Raw genomic sequence first — 16,971 nt, 5'->3', positions numbered from 1 at the left:
TCATTGGAATTTTTGTCTGCGATTCTCGGCAACACAATTATGTTATAAGCTACAGGAAATATTTGCATCTGTATGGATGAGAGCAAGTTAGGCTGTGGAAATCACTCACAAAAACTGTTCACGAAATGGTCCCCCGATGTTTGACGGCTCCGTCCAAAGAATATATTTATTCCTTAAGTTTCTTTTTAAAAATAAAGTGATTTTTGTTTAGCAATTTTTTGGGGGCGACAAATATTTCAAATTCTTCCAAGAGAAACTTTTTTTTTAAAGAAGAAAATCAAGATAAAAAAGAACAGTTATCTGTGCCTATAGACATGATAGAGGTGTATTCTTAAAATATAGCCTCTATCTCTATATGTTCTCGCCACACAACCTTAGATCCATCCTTAATCACCCCTCTCTTTTCCTCCTCATTTGCTCCTTGGATTTATTTCGTACCTGTATACCTCAACAGTAAATGAACTTTGAACAATATTTTGAATATATACTGTAGGTGTGAGTAAAATGAATTATAATTCGATAGCGGTTTAGAATTGTAAGCCATTTGACCCATTTACTACTGATTTTTTTTTTGTAATCGACATATACTAGTACTATACTTTGCACACCCGGGGATATTCCACCTGATTGCCGTGCACATCGGGGTATTAAAACCTCCGAGTTTTGCACGTGCCTATTTTCTTCCGCCAATGAGCTTCCAACGATAACTGAAGTTGAGCTTGGCGAAAAGAGGCACAAGCCAATCAGCTAACGTTAATGTAAAAACTGGGCGTGGCTTGAATTGGGTGCTCAAAATGAGAATGCAACAGACGTGAACGAACGCATATGAGGACCTGTGCGAATGCGACGACGAATCACGGAAAAAACAACAGGAATTCTTTCAAGTAAGTATTGTTATATGAATCGAAATGGGTATTGCAAATAATATGAGGTATATGTATTAACTTGTGGAATCCTTTGTGGTAGTTATGATTTATAATTACAATGTAGTTCTCTTTATTCCTAGGTCTGTTTGTTTAAGTAAAAAAAAATAACAACAACCCCAAAACACACATTCTATTCATTTGCAGCTCATGATGCATAAAGGTTAATTTGTTTTATATATGTACCTTCATGCAACCATACTGTTAAAAATACTAGTAATTTTACAAAGAAAAATCGTAAATTTACAGGATTTTTATACCTTTTAAAAACAGACGACACAATGATTTAACAAATCAAACGTATTCATGCAGTCATACGTAATGTAGAATTACAAGTTAAATGTAAATCAAAGTAAAATATAATAATCTTTGTAGAAAATACAAACGAACTTGACAATGAATCGTGTTTTTACGTTGATTGTAGTGAATCTATCGTATTAATAGTGTTCGTATTTGTAAAATAACGGCGATTTTCATGTAAAATCATTGTTAAAGTAGTGTTGTTGATTTTTTTTTTTACAATTATCCAGTATTTTTACAGCCCATCGTAATTTAACAGTTTATACTCTTTGTGAGTCCCAGCTGCCAGTAATAATTACTGATTTCTACAGTTTCATTTTTAACAGTGTAGGCCTATGCGTACATAATTCAATACCGCTATGTAAGCAAAATTGTGACGTATCTAAATCTGTGATAGATTTCGACAATTCTATTCAGAAAATAATATCGTATTTTCGACTTTCCTTTTCTCCTTTTTTCTTGGTCGTGAAACTTTTTTTTTCTAGGGGGTGGTGGCCCCCAAGCTCCCCCTCTCCATCTGTACACTAGTGTGCCCATTGGCGGCGGAAGCCCAAAAATTTAGGGGGGGCCCACCTGAAATTTTTTGATGGACACAGGGAAAACCTAAACCTAAATTTTAGGAGGGGATCGCGAAAATTTTTGACAAGCAAAAAAAAAAAAAAAAAGGTCATCAACCTAAATTTTAGGGGGGACCACAAACATTTCAGGGGGGGCCCACGTCAATTTAGGGGGGGACGCAGGAAAAAAAATTGACAAGCAAAAAAAAAAAAAAAGGTTATCAACAAAAAATTTAGGGGGGAACAGGTCCCCCCGCCCCCCCCCCCCGCTTCCGCCGCCTATGAGTGTGCCTAGAAGTTAGGTATAAAAACAATAAATTCCCAACTATATATTGTTGAATTTATTTTCCTTTTATGAGTAGCCGTATATAGGTTAGAAGCAAAAAGTATCCAGAGGTTTTTCGTCCCGCCACCTTTAAAAAAATATAATTATACATATATTGCATTTACCAGCAGTAGGGCCCAGCATTGGTAGACATACGTCATTACCTGGACTTATTCCAATGTATAATATTATGTTTATATTTCCACGTTTTTATTAAAATTTTATCTTATATAGACATTTATTTTCTTCCATTGTGGCGCCGGGATACACATGTAAATACAATTGTGAGCCCACTGCTGTGATAAAAAAATTATTCACGTCTCTTTCGAGATTCAATTTGCTCTCTCGCCCAATTATTATATAACCCAATTAAACAATGTGATTAGTGTAGAAATGCTGTTGATGCTTAATCCTTAGAATCAACCTGCATTTAGTTGTTATCATACTATTACCCAAGTGATTACATCTTGTCTCAATAGTATAACTCAGTCTAAGGGGGTGTTGCAAGAAAATATTTTCAATCAGTCGCATTCGTATTCGGGCTGGAGATGGAATCACAAACCAATTAATACTTGAATAATTAATTCATTCATATATTTTCAATTGTACTTATTCTATTATATTTCAAATAACGGCATTTTGTATGTGTATGCAATCCCATGGTATTGTAAGTCTATTCATTCTGTGTATGTGAATATGTATTTGTAAATTTGTAAACCCGTTGTGAAAGGAATTTCCTACACAGGACAATACATACATTCAATTCAATTCAATATTCTATTGCAATATTACAATGTATAGATCAATTTTAGCTGTAAGAAATCAGATTACACTACTTGTTGCAAGGAGAAGGTCAGCAATCAATCACAAATTCACAATATTAATTACAGATATGACTGATTTAGGGACCGAAAATAGACTTGCAATAAAGATCGCAAGTTTCTTGCAACGCCCCATAAGTTATTCAAAATCAAGTCTTCTGCATGTGAATTCTGTACACTGATGAAAATTAATTTAAACAATGTTGTGTGCTATGTGAATCGTACAGTGGTTGTTTAAACAGTTTAGACAAGTGTCTAAAATCTTTAAAAACCATGCTTAAATTATTGATAATTGAATATTTGAATTTAAACTTTGTTGTTTAAGATTTTAAACACTTGTTTAAAATGTTTAAACAAGTACTGTGCGATTGACATACAGTATAGTAAAACAGTGTTGTTTAAATTATTTTAACTGTGTACAAGGGTCCATATAAATTAAGTAAATTTTGATGAGATGTATCACAAAGCTTTTCGATATTTTGGTTATAATTTACATGTATATAATAGTAAAGAATATGATGATAACGATGATAATGTTAATCATTTCAATTACAATAATAATGACGATAATATTGTTATCATAATTATTATCATTATCAAAATAATGATAACTATTATAATATTTTAGTCATAATCCTCTTCATCATCATGTTAGCTTTGCACGCAATTTTCATTTTCAATATTTGATTAATGAAAATGTTTTTCTTTCCATTTTGGTCCAATAGTCCAATACACTGGCGTACAAATCGGGAGGGGAGCTTGGGACCAAAGACCCCAGACATTTTCACGACCAAGGAAACTAGCAGAAAAGGAAAGAAAAAGATTTATAGAATTTGACTTCATTTTCAGAGAATGGTATCATAAGTCACAATTCTCTGAAAATGAAGTCAAATTCTATAAAGAAATGAATTTCGTATCAAGTATTTTGCATCGCTCGCGGCATTTTACAAAATATTGCCCCATTCGCCATGTCTGCCCCCATGAAATATCAGGTCCATTATGCCATACTAGTCTAGTATGTAATTCGTAATTACCAATCTCGAAATTTCTTCCTAAGTAAAGTGCCATTAAAGTTGTGAATAGGTAGCAAAATAACCCTCCTCTACGCAACGTAACAGATTCAAATAAAAAAGTGAGAACAAAAATATTTTTTCACATAACGTCTGAAATGAAATAATCTTTGTATCTTTCCCCATCAGCTGAAATAAAAGACAGGAAAGATGAACGGGCTTACCGAGGTATCGAGCCACAAGTGCTTTGGTGGCTACCAAAAGTTTTTCACACACGAGAGGTAAGATTATGTATTTTGTATTCCTTATATTTATTATATTTTATTAATTTTTTACTTTCATTATTCTTTAAAATTTATTATTATTGTTTTATTATTTATTTGTTTATTTTCTTTTATTTAGTTATCTATCTAATTGTTTATATATTTATTTATTTATATATCTATTTATTATATTTATTTATTATCATTATTAGCTTTTTTGGTTGGGGGTGGGGGTCATAATTCTGCAACCTAATATTAGACCTGTTACATTGAGCATATTCATTTAAAAGCTAGGCATGGTCCACCTTTAAGTATCATAATGGTTTGGATTACCGGGAGTAATGGCTTTTATACTGGATGGGACAAACATATTACTGGAATAATTTTGTCTTTGATCTTTGCATTAATTAAGCCTTTTTGACACAATCCCGCAACCACCCTCTCAACCTCTCTTTCTTTCTCTCTTTCCCTCTCTGTTCCCCACAATCCATCTCTACTTTCTTTTCCCTCTCGCTCTTTCCTCTAATTCATCTCCCACCATGGCCATACGCAGATTTTTTTGCAGGGGGAGGGCAGGACGCATACAATTTTTTTCGAAAAACTCGAAAGCGAGGGAGCAAAGCGACCGATCTGGTCATTGGGGCGCTTTTGCATTTTGGAAAGTGAAAATGAAGGATTTCGTGCATATTTTGGGGGGAATTTTGTGATGATTTTCAGTAAAAATGCCCCGGTGCGTACGGCCATGTCTTCCACTTCTCTCTCTTTCAAAGCCATCACTGGTCAATGAAATAAGGACAGTCAATTTCTTGCAAAGTGTGAACACTTTGATATACCAGGAGATTATTCTATTTCTTAAGGATTTCACACCGTTGTTGTGTACTTTAAATCTACAGCTCAGAATGCAAGGCGAAGATGCCGTTTTCAATCTATATTCCTAAGCAGGCCGAGAAAGGCAAATGCCCAACTCTTATATTTCTTGCCGGTAAGTTCAGTAAACTTAACCCCCTACAGAGGGGGGGGGGGGGGGGACATCGTATGTCTTTCGACTGCCAAAATAGCAAGCAAGCAACTAGCAAGTAAAACATGCAATTGTGGTGTCGATGCCAATTTAAAATGGAAAGAGGGGGAAAGAGGAAGGGAAGTATATTATGAGAGAAAAAAGAGGGGAGATAGAGGAAAAGAGGTGGAGAGAGAGAGGGGGGGGGGGTGAGAGGGAGAGATGACCGGGGATAAAACATAGATAAAGCGAGCGCTAAATGAATTCAATACAAAAAGGGGAATAGGAATAGTGCATTTTTTTCATATGAAGATGAGAGGTTTACATTATTGTAAGTTTGAAGACAAAGGAGCCATGTACGGTCGAGACACTTAATTATACGAACTGCTCAATTTGTATTTCGATTTCAATTTCCTTTTCTCTACAGGTTTGCGCGCCAACGAACAAAATGCAGCCATCAAATCGGGATTCCAGCGTTTAGCAGCCCAGTATGGTATGATAGTCGCGTGCCCAGACACAAGCCCCCGTGGATTAAACATCGAAGGAGCAGAGGACACGTGGGAATTTGGTATCGGGGCTGGTTTTTACATCGACGCCACGGAGGAAAAATGGAGGAAACACTTCAGAATGTACTCTTACATCACGGAAGAGGTATATACAGTGGCGTAACTAAGGGGGGCAGGGGGGCACGGCTAGCCTAAAAAAATAATAATAATAAAATAAAATAAATAATTAAAAAAAACCGGGAAAAGGAAAAAAAGAGGGAGAAAATGAGAGAAACGTAGTGGCAAAGAAGAAATTATTGTTCATTATAATGTTATGTTATATTACATTAAAAAAATCATAACTTTATGAAACATAATTTGTTCAGGGCCTATGTCTGCATTGTTCCTGGTGCTCGCATCGTCTGTTTAACGATATATATATAATCCTGTTGTACTAAAACCTCCCGTTTCAAGTCAATATACACCAAATATATATCCGTTTAATGGCACCGTCCTTAAAATGTCTATTACGTCAGTATACCTGGCAACTGAGCGCGCTTCGCGCGCTCACTAAGTGATTCATTTTTTTTGCTCGTGCCCCCCCCCCCAATGCCGTGACCCATGGTACGCCACTTGGTATATAAGCCTATAATATACTAGCGTGAATATTTCCGTCCCTGCCTCTGCCTCCTGGCATAATGTTGATGACCCCCTCTAAAAAAATCATCCTTTAGTTTTTCTTGCGGGAAATTTCACGGGTAAAGCTTCCGAAAATTGCGGTAACCCCTTTCAAGGCGTCGAATTTTCCCCTTCCTGACGAGGATTTCCAGGTGCGACTTCTATGGAAGATATTGGAGCCCGGCCCCCTCCATTTTTTGTTTGTTTTGTGTTTACGTATAGACCATCCAAAAGAAGTGGCCCCTTTTACTGCTAGATAAAAATACAATGGAAAGTTTCTTGCAGGGCAAAATATGGTTTTAAAACCATATCAATTGTCTGGTATAATAATATATATAATGATTATTTGTTTTTCATTATTTATAAATAATGATTATTTATAAATAATGATTATTTGTTTTTCATTATTTATAAATAATGATTATTTGTTTTTCATTATAATGATTATTTGTTTTTCATTATTTATAAATAATGAAAAACAAATAATCATTATTTATAAATAATGGAATGTCAAACTATTATTATTTACAAATAATGAAGTATTACTTGGAATTATATATAAATAATTAGAAATGATATTTTATATAATAGTAGTTATTTACAAATAAAATGTAAATTATATATAAATAATAGTTATTATTTAATAAATAATGATTATATAACAAATAATTGTTCTATATAATATTGGTACATTCGGCGCCTCATATACAAGCACCCTCTCTCGACGACGTTTTTTTTTTAAATTTCCTTTAAAAGAGCTCTTTGACCATTTATCTTACAAATTTATGCATTTGATTTCAAGAAGCTACAGACAAAGATTATTATCTTGAAATTTTCAGCCCAGTCATTGTTTTGGAATAGCCCTTTTTGGCATAGTTTTATGTCATATGAAACAATCACGCATATATTTTATTTTGATCGGACACCTGACAAAAATAACTTTTCAAGTAAAAAAAAAAAAAAAAAAAAATCATGTAAAATACATCATTTCATATCCTGCACATCATAACTGTTTTAGGGCATACAAATGTATACAATCTGGTAAATTAATCTGAATAATGATAGCCACATTTTGGGGGATTTACCAAAGTTAAATACAGGGGCCGGGGAAACGGGGGGGGGGGGGCTCGATGGGCTTCAACCTCCAACTTTTTTTTCCAAAACAGTGTACAAAAACGTAACAATTACCATCTGATTGTGATATTTTTTGCATGATCAGCCTCTAACTATTTGGCTCAGCCCCCCCCCCCCCCCCCCCCCCGCTTTCAAAACTGTTCCGCGGCCCCTGGAATACAGGCTTTGAACATCATTCTCCTCAAACTGTTTCATTTATGTTTTATTTCTTTCATCGACACAGTTTCTCGATCTCCTCGTAAAGCATTTCAACGTCAATCCAGAAAAAGTTGGAATCACAGGCCATAGGTAATTAATACGATTGTATCCCCCTTCTATGAATATTCATGAGTATTTTCAATTTAATGATTGGTTATTGATGCTCACGTGATTAAAGACAATTTCACGAGGAAAAAACATTTATCTGCCAGAAAAAGCTAGACCCCCAAAAACTTGATTACACCATAAAAATTTGTGTTTTTAGCGCCGTTTGAAAAGCGCGAGTGTGATCTCCTTTATTTTTATTTCTCGCAATGCAAGAGATGTGATTATTTTTTAAATCATGTTTAAAACTCATCCTTTGTTTTTAAATCTTAAATCATTAATCTTGCCTTTTTTGCCCGGCAGTTTTGGCCCACCCGCCACTATTAAATATTTTTTATTATATAGTGCTTTTGGATTGACTATCATAATGATCTGGTGATGATCATTTTTTTTAATTGGTTGTGATTTGTGATCGTTACCATTTTGATCTCTTTAGTGCCTCTAAATTCGCTTTATCTTTCAAGTCTGTAATTCTTATATAATTATATTTATTATTGATATAGCATGGGAGGACACGGAGCTATGATTTTTGGCCTCAAGAACCCACATCTCTTTAAGGTAATTGATTTTCCTTATCGACTATCATAATGAGGGATTTAATAGTGCTTGAATCAATCGTGTGTATGGGCCTCTTCAATAGAAGTTACTTTTATCATTCTGATTACGGTATACTCTGATGGTAAGTTTCCCATCCATTTCTTGATGACTTCCATGTAATCCTTGGTTCGATTGCATATTGATTATCGTTACCATGGTAATAACCACAACTGGATGTCGGACTAATTTTTATGCAACAGTTATAATACTTAAATACCAAAGTCTATCATGCATGGCAATTTATTGTTATCATTATCATAATTATTATTTATTTAATTATTTATTTATTTATCTATTTATTTATTTATTTACTATTATTATTATTATTATTACTATTATTACTATTTTTTTTTTTTTTTTTTTTTTTTTTGGGGGGGGGGCATATTTCTATACCATTCGCGTTCAAGTATCCTTTGACTAAAAACCAGTGGGCTAGCTTGCTGGGCATACATATTCACATAAATAAAAGTATGAAATGTTCAATTAGTTACGAAAGTTTTGAATTTATTTTTCAGTCTATATCAGCCTTTGCTCCTATCTGTAATCCTTCGATCAGTCCATGGGGAGTGAGAGCCTTCAAGGGATACCTTGGAAACGATATCAGCACATGGAAGGTAGGTACTTTTATTAAAAGGGAACATGGCCGTACGCATACATTTTTCCTGAGGGGGGGGGGGTGGTGGGCAGGACGGGTAAAGAGGCCCCCATTCCACAGAACGGTTACCATTGAAAGACCTCTGAAAGACTTAAAATTGGTGAGGTCTTACAGCGGTCTTCAAGATCACTGAAATTTGTCATCTCTGTGGAATGGCTCAGAAAGACCCCTCAAAGAACTCTGAAAGACTGATGGATATTTCTTGTCTTCCGGGTCCTAGAGTGGTCCTATAGAGATCTTTCAATGGTCTTTGAATGATCTTTCAATGATCTCTCATGAGTCTTACGTTGATCTCTGCAAAAATCTTGAGAGACTGCTGAAAGATCATTGAAAGACTATTAAGACCTTACAAAGTTTACCGAAAGACCGCTGAAAGACTGCTGAAAGATCACTGAAAGACCACTTTCATGTAAGACCGTTGTAGACTGTTTTGAACCGTTTCAAAAAGTTTTGGAGCCCATGAAGACCACTGAAAGATCGGTCAGGACTCGTGTGAGACCTAAAAGACCATTGTAGGTTCATTGAGAGACCTCTGAAAGATCAACCAGAATTCATGGTCTTTCAGCGGTCTTGTTCTCTGTGGAATGGGGGTTTTAAAGTGACCGAGCATGTCATTGGGGCGCTTTTGCATATTCTAAAGTGAAAGTTAAGGATTTTGTGCGCACTCTTGGGGAATGTGAAAATTTTCAGTGAAAATAATGTATCTTTTCATTTTTTTTTTTTTTTTTTTTTGGGGGGGGGGGCGGACTGTCCGCTGCGTACGGCCATGATAGTAAAGAAACTTCTTATAAATCGTTCCCAGGTCCCTGATATCCTCCTGTTTTTCGGTAACGTAATGTTATCATTGTTTTTTCCTTTTGAATGATATTTCACTTTGCAGGAGTACGACACATGTGAGCTTGTTCCTCTTTACAACGGACCACCAAGAGAGATCTTCCTAAGCCAAGGGACCAACGATCCATGGACTCCTGATAAACAACTCCTCCCAGAGAACCTGGTCGAAGTCTGCAAAGGCAGCGACACTGTCACCCTTAACATGGATATACGCGAGGTTAGTGGTTTTTTTTTTAGTGTGATGGGTGGGGGTATTGCTTCTGTCGTGGTGACCTTTGACCTCTATTTTGGCTTGGAATAAACATCTTGGCCCCGTATTACGACTGATCCAATCAACCTCGACTGTATGTAAATCCATCAACACCATAATTTTTTTCTACAGGAAATTTGCATCTCCATAGTAAGCAAAGAGAATCACACTGAATCTTCAAGAGAATGATGAATGCATGATTTATACATCATATCTAGAAAATAATTCGAAAAAAATTGCATTTTAGATGTTGACGTTGCTGGCCGTCCATAGTTGTGGTTGATTGGATCAATTGCAACTCGATCTGTGAAAGACGGGGCCCCAAGTGAATCCTGGATGTGGCCCTGGTTGAAATCAATAAATTAACTTTCAACGTTTGATTGAAATACACAACAAATGGGCATTTCCATTTTGGCATGTTTCGGGCCGGGGGGGGGGGGGGAGGGTGGTGTATGGGGCAAATCCGATCAACAAGGACCCTTTTAAATTGTCTTAAAACCAAAGTCCCCTGGCCAATTCTAAACCCAGGATTTTTCAAAGTGAATCGATTCAATAAATCCGGAAGGATCAGACAAGAGTTTTGAAAATGTATATTTTTTAATCTAAGGGAGATATGAAATGAGCAGTATTTTTTCTTGTTAATGAGACGAACAGATGGAAGTGTGGAATATCAAACTAACAATTTTGTTTCCTCCAATTAAAATACAATCTCTTTCTGATTTTCTTGAATAATTTCAGGGTCACGACCACAGCTACTTTTTCGTCGCTTCGTGCATGGAGGACCACGTTAAGTTCCACATCCAGCAAATGGAATGACGTCATAACTTGGTTGCTATGTAAAACACTGATGATGCATTCCCACCCTGAAAGAAGGAGAGAGGGAGCTTAGGGATGAGCTCTCGAGGGTTAGCAGAAGAGAAAATATCAATTCATTTCAACTAGATTTTGATTAGATGTATGAAGAGAACTGGTTGAAGTGGAAATTCATTTTAAATAATCATTTTCATTTACATTTTAAATAATCATTTAAGAGTGATTCAAATAAATTCACATGGACCGTGAAACAGAAAAGTACATTACAGTATCTTGAGATGTTAGTTCATCTTGAGGTCTGTCGGATATGAATGATTGATTTAAAATGAAAGACAGATAACCTCGTTTCTTTATAAAAGATGAGAGCCCTGCAATGTATGCTGCATCAACGTAGCTTTTATGGTATCTTTGCAGTCCAATTAATGCTAACTTTTGAGGAAATCGTGTCGATTTTGATTGGCTGTTGAGCAGTGGTAACATGGTAGCTACTGTTGTTCAGGGGTCAAACATTAGTCCTTTCTGAAAGTCCATCAATTCTTCAAACCTTTCACATCAGGGCCCCATATCACAGAGAGCTGCGACTGATCTATAAGTATGGAAAGCCAAAAACTACATATAGAATGCAGTATCCTTTCAAAGTGTGCACAAAACAGGAGAAACCCTCGTAAAAGCAGCATGGTTTTTGCCAATCAGTTTGCCCCTTTTTGTTTTCAGAGAGGCAGAGCATAAAGCTCCACGATTTTTTTATGGCTTTCACTTATTGATGGTTTAGACCATCTTAACTCTAAAGATGGGGCATAATCCCCGACTCCTGAAGAAGAGGTTTATTATATTTCTAGGTTCCTAAATAAGTTATTTGCTTAAACAAATACAAGTCAAGAAAGGCAGATCGAAGCAAAATTGAACCATGAACTTGTTGAAATTTAGTGTATATGCAATCATTTTGTTCTTTGTACAGACAGTATTTTTCTCTTTCACACAATGGGTATATGTACATGTTTATTTCCCTGAGGGTTTTTTTTTAGGGGGGGTCGAGTGTTGTGGCTGGAATATTAACATTTTTTCATAAAGTAATGAAAACAGCAACCCTTTATGTTTAAGAATTGAATGTCTAACATTATTGGAGCTATACCATTGATCTATGTAGGCCTTACTGCTGCAGCTCAACTAATCAATTACTCTGAAATGTCATGACACTTATCTAGCTTTACCAAGGAAGTGAATTTTTGTATGCACTGAGTTTATCAAATGACTATTTTTTCAACATGTCTTCTACCTCATGGTTAATATGAGTTTCAAAACAATAAAGAATCAATGAAAACATGTATTTGGTTTCATAATGTTTAATACCTCTGAATTGACATGTTTTCAGATTACATAAGACATCTCTAACTTTTCTTATGAGTTAGATTTACAATTAACAGGTCTTACATACAATGCTGTTGGGTTTAATATTACAAGGTATTAAACAGCAGAAAATTTGGAATGGGAATGGCAGTTTTGACTTGGAAAAATAAAATAAAATGAGAGCTATAAAAATAGAAAGAGGCAAGTGGAAGAAAAACAGAGTATAGAGCAACAGAAAGTGGGAGAGAAAAGGAGAGAGTTAAAGAGGAATTATGAACAAGGGGGGGGTAGAAGGGTGTAGTGAAGGAGAAGGGGGCGAGAGAGAAAGGGGTCGGTGATAGTCTTTAAACAACTCTAATGTTTTCAGGATGTATGGGTACAAATGTCTTAATGGTAAAAGTTAATTCCTTCAATATGCAGCATAGAGTAATAATCATAAAATTGAATAGAGAGAGTTATGTCAAAACCCAAACCAGAAGTAATGAATAAGGGAGTTTTTGCTCCGCGAAACAACAGATTCAAGAACACAAAATGTATTGAATATGCTCATCGAATGACAATGAACATCTAGGAGGTATTTGTCAAAAGTGGGGAAATGGAACAGCAGTTTCGTCCTACGTTTCGAAGCCGGCGGAAAATTGCTAGTACGCCATTTGTCCAGAGTCCAAGACAAAACTGCTGTTTTGATTTACCAATTTTAGACAAAGACTTCTTGGGTGTTCATTGTCACGAATGGCATTTTGATAATACATTTTCTATGTACTTGAATCTGTCAAGCATCGAGGAGCAATAACTCCTTAATACCTGCTAAAACAAACACACATGTTCATATTAATGAGAATCACACAGAAAAGTTGAATCATATCCCAAGACAAAGCAACTTCAGATAACTGAACAAAATCCTTTATTTTAGTACTGGAAGCAAAATGTCAATATATTTGCCAGTGGCCGAAGACTAAATGCTTTTGTACTGAATTTCATTATTCCAAAGGATTTCAATGCTGTGAATTCGGAGGAAATGATTGTGGAAGTAAACACATATACATACAAACAATATAAAATCACTTTTCATAAGTTGATAGTTATCTACACATATATTATCATTGCACTTGAGTAGTAAAAATTGTAAATACATGTAGATAATTCACAAAGAAAGGTTGTCATAAAAATATATATACATGTACATATATAATAAGTAAATATAACCAAAGAGGTGTTAGTGAAAAATATTATTCAACAGGATACCACAATAAGCAGTACTTTGGGGTCTTTCACGAAGAGGAAAGAACTTGATTTAATCATTATCTATCCATTAATTTCTTCCAATGATCATTTCCATGTTAAATGCAAAATATGGCCAACCAGGGACCTGTTGCATAAAAATTTTGCCATAAAAAACTCTGGCAAACAAAATTATGCCATTGATAATTACACATTAAAAAACTCTTGGCAAAACTGCCAGAATTTTTTATGGCAAACATTTTATGCAATGGGTCCCAGATATTGCTTTTTCTCACAGGCAAAATTTTCCTTAACCCTGTGCTATAGGTGGTGTTAAAATGGCAAGTTAGCCCCACCAAGAGTTCAGGGTTGAGCTTTATAGCCCACTTTCTTTTCTCACAGCATTTTTGCAGGGCCGTAGTAGCTCCGAATGAATCTCATACAGTAGGTGCGAAGTTTAGACCCTGTCATATACAGTTGTGCTCAAAAGTTAGTAAACCTCAAAAAATGCACTCCTCAATGCCGAGTGTTGAATGTCAACACTACAATGTTCGGCAAGCCAAGAGAAGGAGACTTTATTGAATGTAATGTTTTATTACCGGACTTCACAATTAAATATCCAAAACATGGCAGAACTTGAACACTTTTAAAACATGTTCATTTTCTGGTGGGGTTCACTAACTTTTGAGTACCAGAGTAAAGCATAGCAATCAATAATAGTTTGAAAACAAGATTGATTGCATATTATGAATGAAAGCAATCTTAAAAAGACAGATACAATCAATTGCAAAGCATCATTTTACCAAAATCAGGTTACAGATCAAAAGAATATATAAAAATTGTAAGAAAAAGTAAAATTCAATATTGACTAAGAAAAAAATAATATATGGCAAAAAGAAGCTGCTGAAAACTGCTTATCTAATAAAAGAGAGCCAATGGAGTAAATTATAAAGTCAAAAAGGGGCCTAAGCTTTCGATCCTAGCAGAATCTTCGTCGGAGGCAAAATGACAAACATATAAAGTGGAACAACCATAATATAGACCACAAACAAGCTACAGCAACACTAGAAACAAGGAGACAAAAGGGGCATTAGTGAGTAGAGAAGACCAATCAGGTTAGTGAAGGGGATGAAAGAAAAGGAGTAGGCAGACACAAAGGGAAGTTAGTGTAAGTAAGGCCAAGAGGGATTAAGATAATGAGGCAGGCAACATCAAACAGGATCTGGAACAAAACAGTGATAGAGGGATGAATAACTAGAGAATTAGTGAGAGGTGGGTCAAATAGGTTACAAAGAAAGGCTTAATAAACTGGTGCATAAGAGTGGGGGGAAAAAAGAAGAAAAAGAATGGGGAACAACTGATAATGTGCAAAAGACATAAGTATATATGATAAAGCATTAAACAAACTAAGAGAAGAAGGTAAGTGTAAATATGTATCTATAAGTGATATGAATATAAATATATCCAAAAAAGAAATGTATATGAAAAAATATATAAATATATACACATATGGTGTAACTGATATGGTAATCCGCTAGGTGTGACGGGAAAAAACATAAGACTATATAGTAGGAAAGAAAAAAAATCTGTATATGTGAAAAAGAGGAAGCAAATTGCCTAAAAAGGTAAAAGCAAATATAGAAGAGAGGGGGTGTATTATGAAGAAACCATAGTATACATGTAAATAAGCAAATGTGGTAAATCTAAAAGAGGTGAGTGGAGAAAAAACAAATATATATATATAATGATTATTATATCGCCTGAATAAGGAAGGAAAAATTGGAGCTGAGCATGTATGAGATATGGGAGGAAAGTAGAGTAAGAAACTATAATGTAACTATTCAAAAGAGCTGAGGGGAAAAATTATATGTATATATAAATTGAAAGTGGATAGGAAAGAAAAATCAGTCGTTCCCCTCTTGGATGTACAGGCCATGAGGTTGGGTGGTGCAAAGTCGTCTCATCCAGAGCTTCTCCCTGCTAGTACGGACTGAGTCAGGACGGGTACCTAAAGATTCGATGCCCTGTAGCATCATGTCAGTGATGGAGTGGTTGGGGAGGTTAAAATGGCGGCCAACTGGAGTGTCCAGCTTTGCTGTGTTGACGGTGGATCTGAGCCCGTAGAATCGTTTCTTGAGTGTGGTCTTGGTTTCCCCTATGTATTGTACCCTACAAACTCTGCAAGTGATGAGATATACAACATTAGTGGTAGTGCATGTGATGTTGCCCTTGATTTGGTGAGACAGGCTGGCAGACTCTACCAGCCTGTCTCACCAAATCAAGGGCAACATCACATGCACTACCACTAATGTTGTATATCTCATCACTTGCAGAGTTTGTAGGGTACAATACATAGGGGAAACCAAGACCACACTCAAGAAACGATTCTACGGGCACAGATCCACCGTCAACACAGCAAAGCTGGACACTCCAGTTGGCCGCCATTTTAACCTCCCCAACCACTCCATCACTGACATGATGCTACAGGGCATCGAATCTTTAGGTACCCGTCCTGACTCAGTCCGTACTAGCAGGGAGAAGCTCTGGATGAGACGACTTCGCACCACCCAACCTCATGGCCTGAACATCCAAGAGGGGAACGACTGATTTTTCTTTCCTATCCACTTTCAATTTATATATACATATAATTTTTCCCCTCAGCTCTTTTGAATAGTTACATTATAGTTTCTTACTCTACTTTCCTCCCATATCTCATACATGCTCAGCTCCAATTTTTCCTTCCTTATTCAGGCGATATAATAATCATTATATATATATATATATATTTGTTTTTTCTCCACTCACCTCTTTTAGATTTACCACATTTGCTTATTTACATGTATACTATGGTTTCTTCATAATACACCCCCTCTCTTCTATATTTGCTTTTACCTTTTTAGGCAATTTGCTTCCTCTTTTTCACATATACAGATTTTTTTTCTTTCCTACTATATAGTCTTATGTTTTTTCCCGTCACACCTAGCGGATTACCATATCAGTTACACCATATGTGTATATATTTATATATTTTTTCATATACATTTCTTTTTTGGATATATTTATATTCATATCACTTATAGATACATATTTACACTTACCTTCTTCTCTTAGTTTGTTTAATGCTTTATCATATATACTTATGTCTTTTGCACATTATCAGTTGTTCCCCATTCTTTTTCTTCTTTTTTCCCCCCACTCTTATGCACCAGTTTATTAAGCCTTTCTTTGTAACCTATTTGACCCACCTCTCACTAATTCTCTAGTTATTCATCCCTCTATCACTGTTTTGTTCCAGATCCTGTTTGATGTTGCCTGCCTCATTATCTTAATCCCTCTTGGCCTTACTTACACTAACTTCCCTTTGTGTCTGCCTACTCCTTTTCTTTCATCCCCTTCACTAACCTGATTGGTCTTCTCTACTCACTAATGCCCCTTTTGTCTCCTTGTTTCTAGTGTTG

General features: G+C 35.6%; 1 protein-coding gene across 2 annotated transcripts; it reads left to right on the top strand.

The window, feature by feature from the left end:
• The first annotated feature begins 366 nt into the window (after window positions 1-366).
• On the top strand, window positions 367-12,270 carry LOC129278475 (S-formylglutathione hydrolase-like). Of its 2 annotated transcripts, none has more exons than XM_064111174.1 (9): window positions 367-884; window positions 4,126-4,217; window positions 5,093-5,181; window positions 5,624-5,847; window positions 7,717-7,781; window positions 8,300-8,354; window positions 8,909-9,007; window positions 9,929-10,099; window positions 10,871-12,270. In XM_064111174.1, the coding sequence occupies exons 2-9, from the start codon at window positions 4,147-4,149 to the stop codon at window positions 10,946-10,948; spliced, it is 852 nt and encodes a 283-aa protein (XP_063967244.1). In that variant the 5' UTR covers window positions 367-884; window positions 4,126-4,146; the 3' UTR covers window positions 10,949-12,270. The 2 variants fall into 2 exon arrangements, with proteins under 2 accessions (XP_063967244.1, XP_063967245.1); XM_064111175.1 differs by lacking the exon at window positions 367-884 and adding an exon at window positions 2,583-2,710.
• Window positions 12,271-16,971: the final 4,701 nt, after the last annotated feature.

Source organism: Lytechinus pictus, chromosome 16 (assembly GCF_037042905.1).
Source record: "Lytechinus pictus isolate F3 Inbred chromosome 16, Lp3.0, whole genome shotgun sequence".
NCBI classification, from domain to species: domain Eukaryota; kingdom Metazoa; phylum Echinodermata; class Echinoidea; order Temnopleuroida; family Toxopneustidae; genus Lytechinus; species Lytechinus pictus.
This window is presented reverse-complemented; position numbering and strand designations above follow the sequence as displayed.

Excerpts from the sequence above, each read along its gene's own strand:
- LOC129278475 (XM_064111174.1), top strand. The coding sequence starts at position 4,147 with ATGAACGGGCTTACCGAGGTATCGAGCCACAAGTGCTTTGGTGGCTAC. Across the intron at positions 5,848-7,716 it reads ACTCTTACATCACGGAAGAG|TTTCTCGATCTCCTCGTAAA; the intron begins GTATATACAGTG and ends TCATCGACACAG. Across the intron at positions 10,100-10,870 it reads TTAACATGGATATACGCGAG|GGTCACGACCACAGCTACTT; the intron begins GTTAGTGGTTTT and ends GAATAATTTCAG.